The 21,099-nt window shown below is 37.5% G+C and overlaps 1 protein-coding gene and 1 long non-coding RNA gene across 2 annotated transcripts; both read right to left on the reverse strand.

The window, feature by feature from the left end:
- Nucleotides 1-4,582: 4,582 nt before the first annotated feature.
- LOC134806433 (protein ARV1) lies at nucleotides 4,583-15,027 on the reverse strand. Its single transcript, XM_063779711.1, has 7 exons — nucleotides 14,861-15,027; nucleotides 14,297-14,416; nucleotides 13,535-13,671; nucleotides 12,455-12,591; nucleotides 9,590-9,661; nucleotides 7,475-7,639; nucleotides 4,583-4,750 (listed from the first exon to the last, which is right to left on the reverse strand). The coding sequence occupies exons 1-7, from the start codon at nucleotides 14,957-14,959 to the stop codon at nucleotides 4,638-4,640; spliced, it is 843 nt and encodes a 280-aa protein (XP_063635781.1). The 5' UTR covers nucleotides 14,960-15,027; the 3' UTR covers nucleotides 4,583-4,637.
- LOC134806471 (uncharacterized) lies at nucleotides 4,972-6,890 on the reverse strand. The gene is made up of 2 exons (XR_010146536.1): nucleotides 6,779-6,890; nucleotides 4,972-5,201 (listed from the first exon to the last, which is right to left on the reverse strand). It is a non-coding gene; the product is annotated as an uncharacterized LOC134806471 (long non-coding RNA).
- Nucleotides 15,028-21,099: the final 6,072 nt, after the last annotated feature.

The raw sequence follows: 21,099 nt of genomic DNA on the forward strand, positions 1-21,099 counted from the left end.
GATCCGGATAGCCTAGTGGTTATGGTGTCTGCCTGCAGAACACACTGTTTCGATCCTAGACCTGGACCCTGGAGCTGGTGGAGGCCTAGGTCACCTTTTCTTTTGTATATGACATCTATCTATAGATATCAGTATGTGAATCTTATAAAATATGTTTTTTTTTCAACCGACGAAAAAAAAAACGGAGGAGGTTCTCAAGTCGACGCGTATATTTTTTTTTTTTTTATGTATGACCACGCATAATTGTGTAAGATAACTAAGATAAGTTAACCTCTTATAGCATTCCATGAATATTTCTTGGAAATTGTATTCAATCTAATTATGATTATTTAAGCTTGTATATGGCATGATAAATTGTATTTTATTTTTATAAGTTATTACGAATTTAGTTGCAGCTGGGCATTCTTATTTAACCGTACCATTTAACTGTTTTATTTAACTTTTGTATCTTTTCGGTGCGGATGGCACGACAGGCGTGTCATCAATGTTTTTAACGTGTGGCGTATGACACGACAGGCGTGCCATCATATTCTATGGCGTAAGGCACGCCTGTCGTGTCATGTGAAATAATTGTTCCCCGCCACAGCCATCGAAAATGGAAGACGCAACGAACCGGTTAACTATTATTTAACTTTTCTATCTTTAACACTCGGTTGGTTGTCACAAAACCGGAAGTATTGCAGTAAAAGGTCGGCAACGCGCATGTTACACCCCTGGAGTTGCAGGCGTCCATAGGCTACGGTGACTGCTTACGATCATTCGGGCCGTATGCTTGTTTGGCACTGACATGGTATAAAAAAAGTAATTGTTACACGCTATGCTTCGTCACAAAATGGACACTTAACGCATTCACTGCTAGGGGGCGTGGCCTAGGAACAAACTTGTATGACGGTGAACGCACATGTGCGTTGGGGGCAGTGAATGTGTTAAATGAGATGTCCAGTAATATTTAAGCTGTATTTTTTTTTTAATTTCGTGCTCATTTTATGCCAAAGACTGATTCTAATTCAATATTTAAAATTACTTTTTTGGTACATAATACTATGATAAATAAAACTATAGTTTAGTTTCCTAAAAAGTTGTATTTCCTGTATATTTAGAATCTGAATCAGTATCACATATTTGTATATTATTATTAATAAGCTTAAGTTACATAAGCTATGCTATGATGACAACTTTACTATATAAATATATTAAAAAACCGAACCGATGTAAAATCGATTCTGCTTGTCCATTTGACATCATTTATTTTTTTATATATGATGTTTTGGTTGGTTGTACCCAAATAAAAAGTATATATAGGTAAGTAATTTAATTTGTAGTTATATATATGATTTTACCGGCTAAATTGTTTGATGTGTTATGAATTTAATATAATACTTTGGAATGTTGATATTATAATACCTAATTGTGTAGTATTTTAGCGTAAGTTTAAAAATGCATCAAAACTCAAGTCTTTCTAAAGTCTATTTCAATAGAACTTGCTAACTATGTAAACAAACAACTTAACTTTGTTGTATCACTGTTTCTCTTTGAATTTTCACACCACCTCATCAAATACCATTGAAACCATACACATATACACTATTGAAACGGTCCGTTCCGTAAAATACACAAATATATAACTGTATCTTGGATATTTCATTAAAAGTTTAAAATGGGTTCATAAGTTAGGTTATTAGGACCTGTTGGAATTACGGTTTTGTTTCTTTTAAATTCTACAATTGTCTATGATGGGTAGTGTTGTAACTAAAGTTTGTGATATAAACCCGCTACACACTACCCAACCCACGCTCTGTACCTACCGCCGCGGTTATAAAATACATCAATACATCATTCTTAAGTACTAATTAGTCTTCTGGTCGTGATTAAACAAATTAAAAATAAGTAACTACTTGTTTTTTACTTTTGGTATTTTATTATTCGATATGGTTTGACATTAGTAAAGTAGTAAGTAGGAGTCTTGCCCATCACTAGTAAATTCATCATATAGAGACAATTTCAATATGGCGGTTTGTTTACATAGTTAGCAAGTTCTATTGAAATAGACTTTATAAATAAATTGGCAAGTTTTCAAAACAAGTGATATACCTAATAATATCATGTTATTTTTTGTTCCACTGTTACTGACAACATTGCTTTGTCAGACTGTTTTTTTAAACACATTATTTATCAGTCGATACTAATGTAGTAGAATAGTATACCTACTAAATAAACAATTATATTTGGCGTCTGGTTTTTTCCACATTTTAAACCAGATAATATCTGTATAAAACACCAATACTCAATTCTGAGAATCATAATATGTAAAGTTACAAATGTCTTAATCTTAACCTAACAACACAAAAACTATACACAAAATTCGCCCCGCGCCCCTCCAGATGCAAAGGAGCCCATCACGCTTGCCGCGTTGCCACGTTGAACCGCGATGGACAACCTTTTGCACAAGGAATGACCACCCTCTCTCAAACCAGTAAAAATATGTAAAGTAGATGAATATGTTAGTAAAGATTTTTCCTTGTTCGATAGTTGACCTCTAGAGGGCGATCAACTATTTGACCGACAGTTTCGAGTGTCCTTTGCGTTACTCAAAACGTCTCTGGAAGTCTGGAGTTACCAAGAAATCGGGCTTCTAATATACCTATACCTACATAGTTTTTGTTTAGGTAGGGTAATTCGTCAATTACTGGCCACTGCATAATAACTGGCCACCTTATATTAAAAATGAATTCTATTCATCTATAAACAGAATTTATTTTAGTATTAGGTGGCTAGTTATTGAAGGGTGGCCAGTTATTGACACCTTATACTAAAATGAATTCTGTTTGTAGGTGAATAGTATCATTTTTACTATAAGGTGTGGCCAGTTAATTGACGATTTTCCCTATTAAGTTTAACAGTTTGAATGTTTTAACATACACCATAAACTGAAACATAAAACCATTATTTAAAAGGTGACATTTTACAACGAAGCTTAAAAGTTGTGGACATATTCGTGTTGGTCAAAAAGCTGCTTTTTCCGCCTACATGTTCCCTTGATTTGCAACTACTACAAAATTATTATTTATTATATTCATAATAATTAGGTAGTGAAAGAATATAGATTTTAATTAAGTGCATGTCTAAATTGCTAGTGTATGATTTTATTCCTAAATTAAGAGGATTTAATAATTAATTGCTTCGAATGGAATCTAATTAATCATTGAATTATTCCTTGTTTTTTTTATATGACAGATATCAAAACGACAGTCTTTTAACGATATTGTTTCAAGCAAGTAGCAGAACCCCTAGTGTAAATTTGATTCTATAGCGTGACAAGCGTTCGCGTTTGAGTTTTGTCTATTTCTGTATGGGATTTTGAACAGCGCGCCAAGCGGGACGTTTTGGAAACTCAAAATCCCATACAAAATGACACTTAACGCAAACGCGTACGTCACGTCACGCTATCGAATGAAATTTGCAATAGCGTACAGGTTGGCCGGTCGAAGTATTTTGCTTAAGGGGCCCACTGATTAACAGTCCGCCGGCCGGTATCGGCCTGTCAGTTGTTCGGAACTGTCAAAATTTTGTTCTAACTGACAGGCCGGATACCGTCCGGCGGACTGTTAATCAGTGGGCCCCTTTAGGTTTGTCATTGGCTAATGGAACTGTCATTATAATATATTTGATGCATAATATAATTCAGCATAGTAGTTTTTGAGACAACTGAGCTACCAATGCTCCGTTCGAAATCGAAATTTTCAATATGATTTTTCCCTTTTGTATGAATTTAGTTGGTCAGTGTCTATCTTGCCTTAAAAATTATTCCAAGTAAGGCGTTTATGTAATGTAACAAATTATATATTTTTAAATAAATACTCTGTGATAATGTAATTGTTGTTTATTTCATTACTCCCCATATTAATCTTTAAAATTGTTACCTTATAATTTAATTTTGTATCAAGCAGAAACGTCCGAACGATGTTATTAAGCTTAGAAATAAATGAAAAGTGGAAAAATTCACTGTCTTGAGTGGGATTTGAACCCACGACCTTTGGTTCACTAGTACATTGCTCTGCCATCTGGCGGTCTAGCATGAGTTGCGTTCTCGCGCGCGACTGCATACATCTAGCGCGACTTCAAGTATCGACTCGCGCGCGAGAACACCTCATGCTAGACCGCCGGAGCTACCAAGAACGTACCCCACAGTCATCATCATCATCAGCCCGTTGCAGTCCACTGCTAGGCATAGGCCTCTCCCAAGGTACGCCACAGACCCACCCACAGTACAGCAGCGTAATTTCAAAATTAGCAATCAAACTTTTTTTGCGTTCCTCTTGTCTAATGAGTGTATTTGCCTATAGAGTAATGGCCACCTATTAGTAACTGGCCACCTATTAGTAACTGGCCACCCTAAAAAAAAGAATTCTATTCACATATAAACAGAATCATTTTAGTATAAGGTGGCTAGTTATTGAAGGCGGGCCAGTTATTGATACCTTATACTAAAATGAATTCTGTTTATAGGTGAATAGAATTTCTTTTTAGTTTAGAGTGGCCAATTATTGGCCGGTGGCTAGTTACTGGCGAGTTACCCTACTTACTATTATTCTATCTATATTTAATTGTTCAGTCTTCAAAATCATAAATCTCTGTAACTATTGTAGCAGGTCCCTTATAAGTGGCGTGGTGTGGTAGGTGGTGAGGAATTTCATGCCGTTGCTGGCTGCCAGCACAAGTACTGTGATCGTCATTGGGCAGCCATAGAGAACTGAAATAAAAGTTTACTATGTTAATATAGGTACATTTTTATACAGCAACATTAGTAAAATCATAAATGTACAGTCAGCATAATCATTAGCTTATAGGAGTACTAAGCTAATAGTTTGACTGATTGTACCTTGTCTTTAAAAATACAAAAAAGCGGCCAAGTGCGAGTCGGACTCGCCCATGAAGGGTTCCGTAGCAACAAGTAACATAATAAAATTGCGGTTTACGATTTATGACGTATTAAAAATAACTACTTACTAGATTTCGTTCAAACCAATTTTCGGTGGAAGTTTGCATGGTAATGTACATCATATATTTTTTTTAGTTTGATCGTTCTCTTATTTTAGAAGTTACGGGGGGGGGGGGGGGGGGGGGGGCGGACACACATTTTACCACTTTGGAAGTGTCTCTCGCGCAAACTATTCAGTTTAGAAAAAAATGATATTCTAAACCTCAATATGTGACGTTCCACGGGAAAAGGTACCTTATGAGGGTTTCTAGTTTCGGAGATATTAAATGTTTTGTAAAGAGGTGAAAAAATGCTCAATTTTTTTTTATTGTGTGATCTGAAACCTTAATGCCTAACGTTTGTTTACCTGTTTTTATTTTTGTTATAAGTTAGTTATAAGCCTAGTAATGTCGTCTCAGAGTTTAGTAGAAAAGGTACCTTATGGAAAAATGATTGAAAATTCCCAAAAAAACTAGTCAATACGGGAAAAGAAGTTTGGTAGAGAACTGTATTAGCATTCTGCAAAACTAATTTGATAATTTCAGTTCTGGTTGGGGCGCCTCGCAAATATTATAACCGTACATAGACCGACATCACAAATCCAAGTAGACTGCTTTATACCAAAGTTACTCTCGTCAAGTCTTTCTTAACTAGAATAATCTTCATTTGGTTTGGTCGCATGCAGTAAATCAGCCATTGGTTTGCTGAAAAATGCCAATACCCGACGCATTACCTTATGGAATATCTGAGGTCATTGAACCTCAATGCCGCTTATCTTCAATAGCAACCGAAATATATTATTGATAAGAAATAGACGATTTATACCATCTTAACCCCAAAATATTATTAGTTTATCCTAACTGTTCCATCATCATCATGCCTCATCATGTAACTTGACCACAAGGTACCTTTTCATTACATACAAATTATTGGTCTTTTTTAAGATTATTATGACGAAGAACTAATTAAATTGGGGGCAGTTTAATGTAAATAAATATTTTCTATTCATAAAAGATAAACTATAATATGATTGATATTTTGTAGTGATGTATTATTAGATTTATTTCCATAAGGTACCTTTTCGTAAATGTATGGAGCAAATACTGTTATTGTTATGTAAGTTTAAAGTGGCATAAGGGGTTAAATATAGTATTTAGTTGGGGTTTTAGGATTTATTTCATTTGAATGACAGAATTTCTTTCATATGTGCTCAGAAAAATTGATTGTGTGTCACATTAAAAGTAAAAATATTCAATTTTGTGATTTTATATGAAAATGTCAGAAAATACATTTTCACCTCTAAATCGGTATTGTTTTTTGCTTAAACTGTCTGTCAGTGTCGTTTTCTAATAGATAAAATTTAAATCTTGAGAGCTCATTGCAATCAATCGTGAAAATGAAATAAAACTTTATTTTCAAGAGATTGGTTAGTATACACATAAATCAGTCGATATCAAAAGTTGCTATTTGCATTACAGAACAAGTCGCAATATTTTTTTAATCTCAGATATATAAGGCATTATTATTTGTAGTCAACTATGTAACTTACTTCAGGAACATAGTTTTTTAGGCGGCTAAACTTAAAACTTCTCTATCGTAAAGTTGCTCATTTCACAACATTATTTTCAAAAAATCATATCTCTGTAACTACGCAACCTAGAAGGTTGATCTTTTGTGTTATCGATAGCTTATTTATTGTAGATTACTGGGGTATGCATAACTCCATACCCGCCATAAGGTACCTTTGACCGTGGGACGTCACATATCATTTTTGAAGACCTATCCAAGGATACCCCACACATATGGGTTTCATGAAAACAAAATGTTGAGTTTCAGTTCTAAGTATGGGGAACCCCCAAAATTTATTGTTTTTTTTTTCTATTTTTGTGTGAAAATCTTAATGCGGTTCACAGAATACATCTACTTACCAAGTTTCAACAGTATAGTTCTTATAAATTTCGGAAAAAAGTGGCTGTGACATACGGACGGACAGACAGACAGACATGACGAATCCATAAGGATTCCGTTTTTTGCCACGGAACCCTAAAAATTGTCACTTCTAGGGATTGACAGGGCAAGCTATTCTGGCGCCATCTGCTAAATACTTCGACCGGTCAACCCTACTGACACAAGCACTAGTTGTTGCAGAAGCAAATACCAACTCGTCTTCTTGAAAGGAGAAATATATGTACCTTAGGGTGGTATTCCATATGTACAGTATCTTTGTTCAATGTCATTGCGTCTCACTCTCTCATTGAGCAAAATGTGAGACTAAATATACATTGGACAGGTCAGGAATTGACACAGGTACTAGTTTTTACAAAACCGATTCCCGTGACTTAGGCCCACTTGCACCATTCCACTAACCTGGGGTTAACCGGTTAAACCTGGAGTTACCATGGTTACCAGTACAATTTGACACTGGGTTGACGGGTTAGTGGGATGGTGCAAGTGGGCCTTTGTGATTTAAGTAGATGTAGGGGAAATGTAACTTACCAATAAATGTATTAAGGTGCACAGCGAAACTATACACAAATACCAATCCATAGTGGAAAGCTCTGGTTTCTGCAACAGGATCTGAGCCCCACACCAGCATGGGAAGGGTTAATAGTATGCTCACATTGGCCAGTGAGAATGCTTTTAGTAAAGATGAGAATCGGACTGGAAATAGAAAAAAAAAAACGTTATAAACCCCCAAAAATAAGTTTCATCTGTACCCCTGTACATTTCATTCGATAGTGTCGTGACTTACGCGTTTGCGTTACGTCTAAAGAGGCCCACTGATTAACAGTCCGCCGGACGGTATCGGCCTGTCAGTTGTTCGGAACTGTCAAAAGTTTGTTCTAACTGACAGGCCGATACCGTCCGGCAGACTGTTAATCAGTGGGCCCCTTAATTTTGTATGGAATTTCGAGTTTCCAACACGTCCCGCTTGGCGCGCCGTTCAAAATCCCATACAAAATGAGACAACACAAACGCGTACGTCCGTCACGCTATCGAATGAAAGGACCATGGGCAACTTTGTATGGAGTCTGGACAATCGGGACCAATAACCAACAGAAATGAGAGTTAGGTCATTAAATAGGTATTTTTATGTACTTCATTTTGTCATATGGTCACCAAGCGGAATTCCATTGCAGAACTGAGATATTGGTATTTTAGTCAAAATGTCGTCACCCTTATTACCTAGGCAATAGAGTCCTAGTAAGTAAATAATTGGTGCAGGGTAGATATTCGCGCACCGACGGGCGAGCGCGGCGAATGGTTTGCCGCGCTCACCCAGCGATGGACTCTATTGTCTAGGTAATAAGGGCGACGACATTTTGACTAAAATATCAATATCTCAGTTCTGCAATGGAATTCCGCTTGGTGACCATATAACGAAATGAAGTACATAAAAATACCAATTTAATGACCTAATTCTCATTTCTGTTGGTTATTGGTCCAGACTGTCCAGACTCCATACAAAGTTGCCCATGGTCCTTTCATTCGATAGCGTGACGGACGTACGCGTTTGTGTTGTCTTATCTTAGTTTTGCAATGGAATGGGGTTGGGCGGTGGAAGTTTTTAGCAGATGGCGCCATCATAGCTTGCCCTGTGAATCCCTATAATTGTGTCAAATTTTTGTTTTTTTAATACACTGGATGCCAGTCCCTTAAGCCAAATCTCATAGAAAAAGGGGCAAGCTATGATGGCACCATCTATGCAAACCTTTGACAGTTGCCAACCCCATTCTGCTTGGTGCCCATAGAACGAAATGAAGTAAATAGAAATACCTATCTAATGACATCGATCTCAACTCTGTTGGTATTGGGACCATTTTGACGCATAGTCCTTTACACTAGGGATTCAGAAGTTCAGAACAATTCTAACAAAACTAGGTTAAAGAAGTTCTTATGCCACCAGATCAACCTGATGTATAGATGTAGTGCATAATTATTTTCCTTCGTATTTTCACGGAAAAGTACGAACGTGTCTTGCTATTTCACTCAGTCTCGGTACAAAAGTACTGAAGTTGGCTAAAGTAGCAAGTAAAATACGAATGTTTCCGAGAAAATACGATGGAAAACAATTATGCACTACATGCCAAATTTCAGACCAATCAGACAGCTGATCTTTCTTTTTTTAAGATTTCATTTACAGATACGTACAATCACGGCAAGTTAAATTTTTCATGTTAAAATTGACCTTATGGTACCTTTTTTATATGGAATCTACTTATAAATAAAAAAACCGGGCAAGTGCGAGTCGGACTCGCGCACGGAGGGTTCCGTACCATAATGCAAAAAACGGCAAAAAAAAAACGGTCACCCATCCAAGTACTGACCCCGCCCGACGTTGCTTAACTTCGGTCAAAAATCACGTTTGTTGTATGGGAGCCCCATTTAAATCTTTATTTTATTCTGTTTTTAGTATTTGTTGTTATAGCGGCAACAGAAATACATCATCTGTGAAAATTTCAATGGTTCGTGAGATACAGCCTGGTGACAGACAGACGGACGGACGAACGGACGGACGGACGGACAGCGGAGTCTTAGTAATAGGGTCCCGTTTTACCCTTTGGGTACGGAACCCTAAAAAGCTTGAATTAAAAATTAATGGATTCTTACCTTCATTCTGCGAAATGAAAGGCTTCAGCATTTTCATGGCGAAGTGCACCGTCAGTATGAATGCGGTGACACCTGAAATTACAAACATAGATGTTTAGGACCACTAACGAAATGTAAGGTGCATAGGGATAATTACGACAGGTTTATTGGCTGTGTGCCAATGCCAAGTGTGCGGCGGCGAAACGAGAAATTTTGTAGCACTGTCTTCTGTCTGTAGTTTTGTCCAGCCAAGAACTTTTTAATCGTCAGATATTTTTTAATCTTCTCCAATGTTTCCAAGTATTGCAAGGTCATCCCGATGCTGACCATCTAAATACAGATGTTTTGTTTTTGTATAGCCTCTTCTTCTGAACTTTGAACTGTGTGCTTGGATTGATTTTTAAATGAAGTCTCGTAGTTCAGTGTGCCTGTTGGCAAAGGCCTCCTCCAACTCTTCCCAGTATTTCCTCTGCCTGGCCAGTCTTGTCCAGAATGGTCCTACAGTAGTTATTATGTCATCCTCCCATCGTTTGAGTTGTGGGCCTCTAGATCTTGACCCGTCTCAGTTTATCAGTTTATCAGTTTATTTATCTCTTCTTCTCTCTTGCACAGTAATACAGATGTAGTGCATAATTATTTTCCATCGTATTTTCACGGAAACGTACAAACGTATCTTGCTATTTCAGTCAGTCTCGGTACAAAAACAATTATGCACTCATTGACGTATATATCTCAGGATTGGCCTTACGGGCAATAAGAATGGGGTATGAATGGGGTGTGCCAGTACAGCGGTGTGACATCGCTACAACGCGATTGGTTGATGAGTTCACATCACGCGCGCGATTGGTCGCAACTAGTTGCGTTAGGCTTCTAGATTGGCTCGAATTCGTGAATGACACCGCTGAACTATAGTGTAAATAACATTATTTGCGGTATTTGACGTCTGTCACTCACAACAGCAATACTACGTAAAATGTTTTGCACATCGAAATCACAAAGGAAAACAACTGCACTGCGAACGTTTACGTTCTACGTCTTTTTTTTTTAATTTTAGGGTTGGCCGGACACCACCGTTATGAATCGGTAGTCGTCTAAGTAAATCGATATGAATTTTTCATTTTTCTTTTAATAAAAATAAGGAAAAGGTGGATAATTAACTGTAAATATGGATATATTTATCATCACTTCGATATGGTGCTGCTGAGTGCCTCTCCCTGTGGGCTCACTAAGCTGATAGGTATTTGTGAACGGTACGCGAATAGTCATGGTTTAAAATACAATGTTAAAAAGAGCGAATGTATGGTCTTTAAGGTTAGAAACAAATGCCCATGCGATATCCCACCTATAACACTATACGGGGAGGTACTCACTGTAGTATCACAATTCAAGTATCTCGGACATATTGTGACATCTGACCTTAAAGACGATACAGATATTGAACGCGAACGAAGAGCATTGTCTATTAGAGCTAATATGATCGCCCGTAGGTTCGCTAAATGCTCTAAACAGGTCAAGGTCACTCTTTTCAGAGCGTACTGTACTTCTCTATATACTAGCGGCCTATGGGCGAACTACACAGCAACACGGTACAATGCTCTTCGAGTACAGTTCAATAACGCTTTCAGGGTACTGATGGGGCTGCCGCGATACTGTAGTGCATCAGGGATGTTTGCCGAGGCGCGGGTTGACTGTTTCTACGCGAGTATGCGCAAGCGATGTACATCCCTGGTGCGCCGGATCCGCGCCAGTACCAACAGTATTCTGAAAATGATCTCGGAACGTGTAGACTGTGTATATCTCAACAATGGCTGTGCTATACACCTAAACCAAAATGTAAAATACGTACACTGATACCTGATAACTTGTGAGGCGAACCAAATAAGAAAGCGCAGTAATTGAAATTAATCGAAGTGACATTTTATCAATATTTTGACATTTTTTATTAATTAACATTATTAACTTTAATTTGTAATTTAATGCTCTAATATTTATTTTCATTTAATCAAGTCGTTATTATTATATTTTATTTTGATTTAATTTCATTTCTTTTTAATTTCAATTAATTTATTTTTCTCTGACATGGTATAGAATATAGATCATAAAACTAACAATATTTTATAAGTCATAGTCGTAAGTACTAACAAAAATGATCTCAGTTGGTCTTTGAATAAATGATAATAAAAAAAAAAAAAAAATTAACAGACAACAAATTTGACACAGAAATAACATAAATAAACTTTAAAATAGATCCCCAGTTAGTTTCAATTTTGACAATGGGTGCGACCTACTCGGTCGGTGTATTAAATACACCGACCGACCGGTAGCTTGCGGGAAAACCATATAATTCTAGCTTTATTTAAATCTCAAATAAAAATTCATTATACGTCACAATTCGATACCTCAGTCTACGTGCCATCCAATCGTAATCGCTTGCTGTGACAATCGATTTGCGTTAGTTACATCTCTATATACGTCAGTCATAATGTGTCAAATACCGCAAATAATGTTATTTACACTATAGTACCATTTTTAGTGCCCGTAAGTAAGGCCAGTCCTTATAATACGTCAACATATGCACTACCTCTGTAGTGGATTAGCAACAGACTGCTTGGATAAGCAGTTCAGTCTTCTGAGTATGTGTCGGATCCAACACAATTTTCTTTGGATTATAGCTAGAATGACGACTTGTAATTTGAATCCTGGTATGTTTTAGTAATGTAATATGGACCAGATTAGTGCAAAATAAGGCAGAGTGGAGAAGATTGGGGGAGGCCTTTGCCCAAAGGCACACAGAATCGGTTATCGTAGATTAAGGAAAACTATCGATATAGTATAAAATGTATTTCTGATATAAGGCTATAAATATAAATGTTTTAGTAAACATACCAGCGAATGTAGAAATGAACTGTATGTAGAAGTGTTTCTCCCAAATGAACAGGTCTCTCTCATCGCGTTCCTCTGGTTGCCAACCGCTACATTGTCGCTGCCACCATTGCGGTGCTTCCCATCGAATGGATAAAGGTCTGAAACATTAGTATTTTAGGTGAAACATCATTTTAGTAATGTTAATAAGGCCTAGCCTAGATTCCCCTTTGGGTTGGAAGGTCAGATGGCAGTCGCTTTCATAAAAACTAGTGCCTACGTCAAATCATGGGATTAGTTGTCAAGCGGACCCCAGACTCCCACGAGCCGTGGCAAAATTCCGGGATAACGCGAGGAAGAAGAGAAGATCATTTTAGTAATGTTGTGACGTAAGTGGCTTGCCTAGCATTACATTGATAAGCAAAGCATAGACTAGCAAGAAATTGCATGCAATTTACGTTATATTGCCGACTACTACGGTAAACTGCATTCAAAAGTTTGATTAATTATTATTAATTAGTTTAGTTAGTTATTAAGCTAATTAAGAATGTAAATTGCAGTGCCCTTGCAGGGCTCATAGCTGATCTTGTTTGACTTGTTTTGATGTACCACCTTATGTAATGTACCTATGAAAGCAATAAATTACTGAATACTGATCAGATATCGCTATTAGGGAATGCAAATCGGTTATTTTCGGTTATTTTTTGTATGGAAATTATCAGTTATTAACCGATTTCGGTTAATAACCGATAATTACCATACAAAAAATAACCGAAAATAACCGATTTGCATTCCCTAATCGCTATATAATGAAAATTGCATGCAAGTTCTTGCTAGTCTAAACCTTGCTTTACATGTATAAATATGTTTTAATATGGGTACTACAGTGGCGGATTTGCAGTCTTTGCCGCCCTAAGCCCCAGGCCCTGTAGCCGCCCCTTTTTCAGCACCCATAATATTGACTACATTTTAAGTTATTTCTTGTTATCATCATTGAAGTTATTGTCACAATTTGCCGCTCCTAATATCTTGCCGCCCTAGGCCCGGGCCTACTTGGCTTTAGGGCAAATCCACCACTGCTATATTAGTTTAAAAAATACTTACAAATGTGTAATATTTAATGTAGTATTGTTTGTCTGTATGCCGCATGCTGTGTTGACCACAATGTTGAACAGACTATCACTCCGCCATAGTCCGTATGTTTCTATCATTATCAGGATGATGAATAGCTTCCAATATGCCTGGAAGTATATGAAAATAATGTATAAGAAATTGAGCAGTGTAAGTTTATGACTCACATGAACCCGCTGCCAAAAACCCGCTCCTATAATTTGTTGCTCTCATTTTAAAACAACATGTTTAAATTACATGAAACTTGACAGGAACATTAACATAACTTATATCTGTCTGGTACTAGTTTTCATTGCTAGAAAGAGTAATAGAAAGAAATTGGACTTAATAAATGTTTAACATACAAAAACATTCTTAGCAGGTATCAATATTATCATGAGAAGATAAACAACAACTTTGTAAAACAAATAATTATTATTTGAACTGTAACTCCAGATTGGAACTGACTACATAATTATATTACAGCTATATTATAGCTAGTAAGGTATTAATGCTTTAGTTTGCCACAAATAAGTAAGTAATAAAATATTAAATCTGAAAGGACAAACACAAAAACATGGACCAGATTAGTTCATAATAAGGAAGAGTGGAGAAGATTGGGGGAGGCCTTTGCCCAAAGGCACACAGAAGCGGTTACCATAGAATGTAGATTAAGAAAAACTGTAGATATAGTATAAAAAAAATTTACCTTTGAAATAAGGCTATAAATAAATAAAATATTAAATACACTGTTACCTTAAACTCTGTATTGTACAGCACATGTCTCTGAGCTTCCTTCGATACCAGCACTAGGTCAATCATAACAATCACTGGATCATATTCTATATATTTGTCCACGATTCCGTTGCATTTATCCTAAAACAAAAAACAAATTACATCACAAAAAAAATTCAAAAACCAATAAGTATTTCTGGCCCTGCGAGCTGCGGTTGATACGGGTCTCAGTCTTCAGACACCAAAGGCTAGGAAAGAAATACCAGAGAAACAAATATTGGTGTCTGGCAACCTTTAGGTAGCGGCGTTTCTTTGCCCAGAGTCTAAGCTTAGCCCTGCAAAGAGGTACTGCGGCCAGTGTCTTGGGAACAATACCTCGGGCAACACTAAATAAGGTTAGGCGACGATTATTTATTACGATTTTTTTTGTGATTTTGTGTTCGATTTTAGTTCGTATGTAAAGATTTTATGTTTAGTAAAGGAGTGATCTCATTCGGATAGTTATAACATTTAAATAAACTGTATTATTCCGTTTTATTAAGCTATTTGTGATGGTAAATAGCCGAAAACATTGAATTTACTTACGCATTTGGTCAGCTTCAAAACAGACGGCCCATAAGTTTTGTATAAGGCCGCAGATGCCTCTCCACAATTAACGCATTTATAGGGTTTATTCACGGCCATTTTTAACTATTCATTCTGTGTAAATTTAAGATACAAACTCAGTTTATGCGATACGAGATCACTCCACAAATTTTGACATTTTGACTTCTGACAGACAACCGATAAATGTTCGAAAACCACAACTCAATTTACAAATTGTTAAGTTTTTTTTTCTTTGAGTTTATTAAAGTCTTTAATAAAGCTGAACTGAAAATGACTTTTATAGTTTGTCAAAGGACTGTCTCATTTCAATCCTAGACAGAGAGAATCATACTTTCTTTGTCTTACACTAGTACTAGCACCCAAAAGGAAAAGATGAGTATAGTTTTCCTGGTTCTTACTGACTGACAAATTGGTTTGACCAACTATATTTCTAAATATTTCATTTTATTTTAATTTGTAGCTTTTAATCACATTGGTGTTTTATTTAGTATATAAGTAATCAGAAATAATGTTAATGACAAAGCAAGGTTTCTAAACGTGTCATTTTCAAATTGACATCCCGTCTTGCGTTTTGATTCTGCACCGAGCGTTTGAAAACTCTTATTGGGTGGCCGGTTATTTGAAACTTTCGAAACGGGTAGAAACAAGTAGAAATAAGCAATAATAAATACAGAAGGTCGTAAAACTGCGGTATTATGTTTCGGTGCCAATGTGCAATGTTATTTAATCTAATTATAACATACTTACTTAATCCGATAAACAGCTGCCAGACACCTGGCTCTTATAATACATTGTAAGGTTTCTTCGCTCTTGTCGTAAAAAAAATGCGAATCGCATCCAAGTTTCGCGTTCAAAGATGCGTGTGGAAGGCTATTAAGATCATGCATGTTTTCACTTGGTTTGCACGCAGTTTCGCATACCAGCTAGCGATCGAAAAGCACCAATACATGTGAAAAGCACCAAAATTGGTGCCTTTTCTTATCGCTAATAATAGCGTTAGAATCCCGAGTACCCCAATAACCTAGTTTTTCACATCGCTACCGTCCGTCTTAAAAAATCTTGCCGCTCAAATGGAGGCCCGTTCGTCCGAATCGTGTTGTGCGTTCCTATTGGCGAAGCGAATGTTCACTGGTTTCCCGTAATGGCCTCTCCAAAATTACCGATATAGTACCTACGCGGTTTGCAACACATAGGGCCACTTGATCGACCGAGTGAATTCGTTGCACGTCCTTAGCCGGCAATGATTTAAAATCGCATATACCATGTGTTACTACATTGAATAATTTTACGGTTTAGACTCACTTGTTTTTAGTCACTCGCGCGACATGTTTCGGAGAGCCTAGGTCTCCTTTCTCAAGCACTAAAACAGTGCGAGCAGCGTTCACGACGGCCGTGTATCGCTTACTCGGAAAGGAGACCTAGGCTCTCCGAAACATGTCGCACGAGTGACTAAAAACAAGTGAGTCTAAACCGTAAAATTATTCAATGTTAGTATATCTCACAACAGTTTAAATTCCATGTGTTACTACGTTTGTAGAAGGAGATTTTTTTCAAAAATGAATCGCGGGCTTGACTTTACCCGTTCTTGTTCAAAATTAGGAAGCGAAGTTTTTTTAATTATACCCGTATGCCACTAGTAGGTACTTAATCGGAAACAACACATTGCAATTGTTTTTCTGAACCCTCGGTTCGCTAAGCTATTGGAACGACCACTAGGTGTAGCGTTCGTAAATATTACATTAAATATTATATAATAGTAAGTAGCATATTTTTCATATAAAGTGTATGCCATAAACATGATTGAGCGATTTCAACCGACTTTTCTACAAGGATGAACACAGCTTTTTGCTTTATTTCGCGCCATTGGACGCCAATGCACGAAAATATATTATAAAATATGTGAATGTTTGTATTTTATGAATATTTGTTCGCCCATCACCACAGACCATTTATTGCCGTCGTATTTTTTAAAAGAGCATTTCTTACTAATGCTCGAACAGCCCATAGCACGCAAGTGTGGCATTGGGACTGCGTCCCTTATCCAGAGGACTACATTTCAAAATATGAAACAATTCAAGGAATTTACCTTCTTGGCAAATTTCACCTAAAGCGGTTCAGTTATTTAGCCATGAAAAAGCGACAAACAGGCAGACAGAATTACTTACACATTATAATAGTTATTAGTACAGTTCTAATGGGATTTATAGCCATAAAGCTGATTATTTTTGACTGGTATTGTTACTACTTGGCTTGGCACCGACTTCAAACATATCAGTTGGTAACGCATAGACTTAAAAAAGGATAATAATTTATTTCATCCTTTTTGAAGTCGGTTTTCTTTGTTTTGTAAAAAGTTTTTATTTTCCATTTTTAGTTTTAACACATTGTTAAGAGCGCGACGCATGAATGAGAAACAAGATCATGTTTACTTAACTCTAAATTCGTGTACCTATTACTTTAATAGATAATCAGGAATTTTCTCGAGTCTGTCTGGGAAATTATAATTCCTGTCACTACACTAAATCCATCCTCCGCCCCGCCACTGACCCAATCCCTCAACCCCCCGATCACTCAACCTCACAGCGCATAATCAACTGATCACTAAACCCCTCGACCCTGAACCAGCAACCCTTCAACCGACATTCCCCGACCCATTAATCCCTGACCCCTTAACTCCTAACCCTAAACCCCGATCAATAGCCTTACCACGAGTTTGAAATTGATATATTCGCTAGCGTGTGTGTAACTTACTTTCTATGGATCTTGCTCGTACCGGCATATTAGTGCGAGCGAGATGCATAAAAAGTAAGTTACGAAGACGTTAGCGAATATGTCAATGTCAAACTTGTGGTAAGGCTACTGACCGGGGCTATACAGAATACAGAATACAGAATACAGATATTTATTGGTAAAAATAAAAGTACATTTTACAAGTCAGAATAAAATACAAATTATACAAGTAATAAAACAATTATAGTTCAATAAAATAACAATAACTAACAATCATAATTTTCGTTTCACAGTGTTGGGTCAATGATCTTTGGTTAAGGTTATACACATAAACTCATCAATTGAGTAGCATGCGTGTTCAATAAGCAATAATTTAAGATTATTTTTGAAAATTGAGTCACTATTCGAGTCCTTTAATGTAGGCGGGAGTGAATTGTACAGCTTTGGTCCGATTACACTAAGCGACCGTCGCGACTTAGCGAGTCGGCAACTCGGAGCAACCAGTAAGGGAGGTCTGCGGGGCGGCCGGTCACAGGTACGTATAGATGCATTAGTTTTATACGTATGTATATTTGCTCTGACGTACATACAAGCCGACAGGACAAATATACAAGGTAAAGTTAATATTTTATGCTTTTTAAATAGCATTTTTGCTGGGTGGTCAGGGAGTTTACCGTCGATTATGCGGACAGCACGTTTCTGCATTCTAAACACCCTATCGCGTTCAGCGGCTGTGGCCCAGAGCTCAACACCATGTGTAAGGATCGAATGGAAATATCCGTAATACGCTGTTTTGAGATTGTCAGCAGTTAGACTGGGTGCTAACCTGGACAGTGCATAGCAGGCTGAGGCCAGTCTGTTGCAGGTCGACAGGATATGGGGACCCCAAGTCAACCCAGCATCTATTTCAAAACCGAGATATTTAACTGTATCAATCTGAGGGATTTGGGTGTTATTAAGTACAATATTTAATTTTGTTTTAATCGTGTTTCTTAACTGGAAGTGGACAATATTCGTTTTATCCAAGTTTAATAACATGCCGTTAGCATTAAACCACTTGACAAGATGGTTTATTACATAATTAAGTTTGGTTTTTAATGTTTCAAAATCATCCGCATGTACAATCACACAAGTATCATCAGCGAACATGATATATTCGGAGCCAGGGCAAGCGCTCGTGATGTCATTTACGAGGATCAGAAATAAGTTATTACCAGCAATTGATCCTTGAGGAACTGCACTGTCACCTATTGCTTCTAGGCTTGACCTCGAGTTATGTACATACGTGCATTGTTTTCGGTTATTTAGAAAAGATGCAATCGTTTTATGAAATACACCACTAATCCCATACTGTATTGTCATACCATACCATACCATACCATACCATATTGTCAATCTCATGGTAAGGCTACAGTTGCAGTACATCAAATTGGTGGTTTTCGGAAGCAAATGCTCGAGTCACTTTAGAAAACACCGAAATCAATCTACACGTGCCTTTAAAAATTGAGGAGTTCCCTCAATTCCTCATGGATTCCATCATCAGACCAGAACCAAAAATAATACGGAAACACCTTGGAGGTAACTTATTCCAAACAAAAAAAGAATTACTCAAATCGGATCACAGGTAATAATCAGGAGTAATCGCTGAACACACTAGGTACATTTAAAAAAATCATCATCATTATCATCATCATCAGGTCTACCTCATCAAATTGGTGGTTTTCGGGAGAAAATGCTCGAGTTGCTTAAGAAAACACCCAAATCACCTTTGAGGAAGGAAAAATTGAGGAGTTCCCTCAATTCCTCATGGATCCCAACATCAGAACAGAACCAAATTAATATGGGACCAACTTGGAGGTAGCTCCTTTCAAACAAAAAAAGAATTAGGTACTCAAATCGGACTACGGATGTCGGAGTAATCGGTGAACGTACTTAAAAAAAATAACCACAACCGGATACAGAACCTCCTCCTTCTATAAAATTGAAGTCGGTTAAAAACTACAAATATTAATAAAATTGGTAAGAGTTAAAGTTTACCACGAAATGGTCTCGCCTCAGCATAATACTGTCCGCCTGTGCCTGCGCCTGTGGCCTTATAGTTCCCACTGCCCACGCTGGCCCAATGGGTTGGTGTCTCTGTCTTCACATTTGGTACCTACACCAGGCGTGGCTCACTCCGCTATTTCGTCGCTTTTCTGCAGGTAGCTAACATCCGTTCCACACCAATTTTGGTGGCTAGCCATAAGCGGCGCGTGGCGCTGTCGCCACCTAGCGGCCATATATATCCTGATCGTAACAGACGCGTTTTGTTAGAGAGTGAGTCTTCTGTACCTAGTACTATTATTTATTCTGTGCCTACACGTATAATTTTCTTTCGAAGATTTAAGTACTTACCTATTAGATGCAGGTTTCCTCACAATATTTTCCTCTGCCGAAAAGCTAGTGATCAAATCATATACCGCACATAAGTTCCGAAAAACTCATTGGTACGAGCCAGTATTTGAACCCGTGACCTCCGGATTGAAAGTCGGACGTTAGCTTCATTCGTCCAAAACACCTCTACATTTCTACAAAATGTTACAAATATTAACATTACCGCATTCAATGCTAATTATGGTATAAAGCAAACCTCTGAACTAAGTGAGTGGGTTTCAACAACATAAATTTCCTTTAAACAAATTAAACAAAAACAAACTTAGGCCTGACTTATTACAAACTCCAACAGAATTACATCGCGAGTGCACAGCGAAGAGAGAAAAGTAGTATTTCATATGGGTAGGTGTAGGTATACAGAGTGGTGTAGCTAGGCGTGGGCGAAAAGGGCCATCGCCCACGGACTCGCACCCTAAGCGCGGGGCCTCGCGTGAGGCCCCTTCGGTCACAGTGAAAGAAAACGGCCTCGCAGACGCGACTTCGCCCACGGCTAGATTAGTTCACGCTACGCCACTGTATAGAGCTGCATACGGGAGTTCAAATTTTACATACAATGGATGCCCCTCTGCGGGCATCTGCATTCTCTGCCTGCTACCCCCCAGTTGACCGGCTGGCTACGGCCTTGTTTATTGGGGTGGTTTTACGGTACCTACTCCAAACCAAACAACCTACTTTCCTATTTACGCTACGAATGAAACGACAAAATTACCAGAACGACCGCTTAAAAATAAATTAACTCAAACCACAAAGGAACGTACCGAAATTAGCCGTTTAAAACGTATTTTTGTTTGGTTAATTACGTTACGTTACTAAATAACGTTACGGGTAACGTCATTGCCTCGTCTTTGTAATTAATGTAACGGTTTTGAGAATTTAATTTGTTGCGTGTCAAAGTTTGGAGTTTGGGAGTTTGTTTTGTTTTTTGGACAAATCTCATTGGTTTTGACGTACAAAGTCATTAGACTCCAGTCGTCGTCAAATGTACAATCAAAGAATTTAATTTCCTACCTACTTTGTGCTTTGATTAGGGACCGTGCGCGTTGGAGGGTCTGCCA

This window comes from Cydia splendana, chromosome 3 (genome assembly GCF_910591565.1).
Source record: "Cydia splendana chromosome 3, ilCydSple1.2, whole genome shotgun sequence".
Classification (NCBI taxonomy): domain Eukaryota; kingdom Metazoa; phylum Arthropoda; class Insecta; order Lepidoptera; family Tortricidae; genus Cydia; species Cydia splendana.

Bases quoted from the DNA above. Each gene is read 5' to 3' on its own strand.
- LOC134806433 (XM_063779711.1), bottom strand. From the start codon at position 14,959: ATGGCCGTGAATAAACCCTATAAATGCGTTAATTGTGGAGAGGCATCT. The intron at 14,417-14,860 runs GTAAGTAAATTC...TTTTTGTTTTAG, and splicing joins TTTTGAAGCTGACCAAATGC to GATAAATGCAACGGAATCGT. The intron at 9,662-12,454 runs GTATGTTTACTA...TTGTAATTTCAG, and splicing joins GTTCATTTCTACATTCGCTG to GTGTCACCGCATTCATACTG.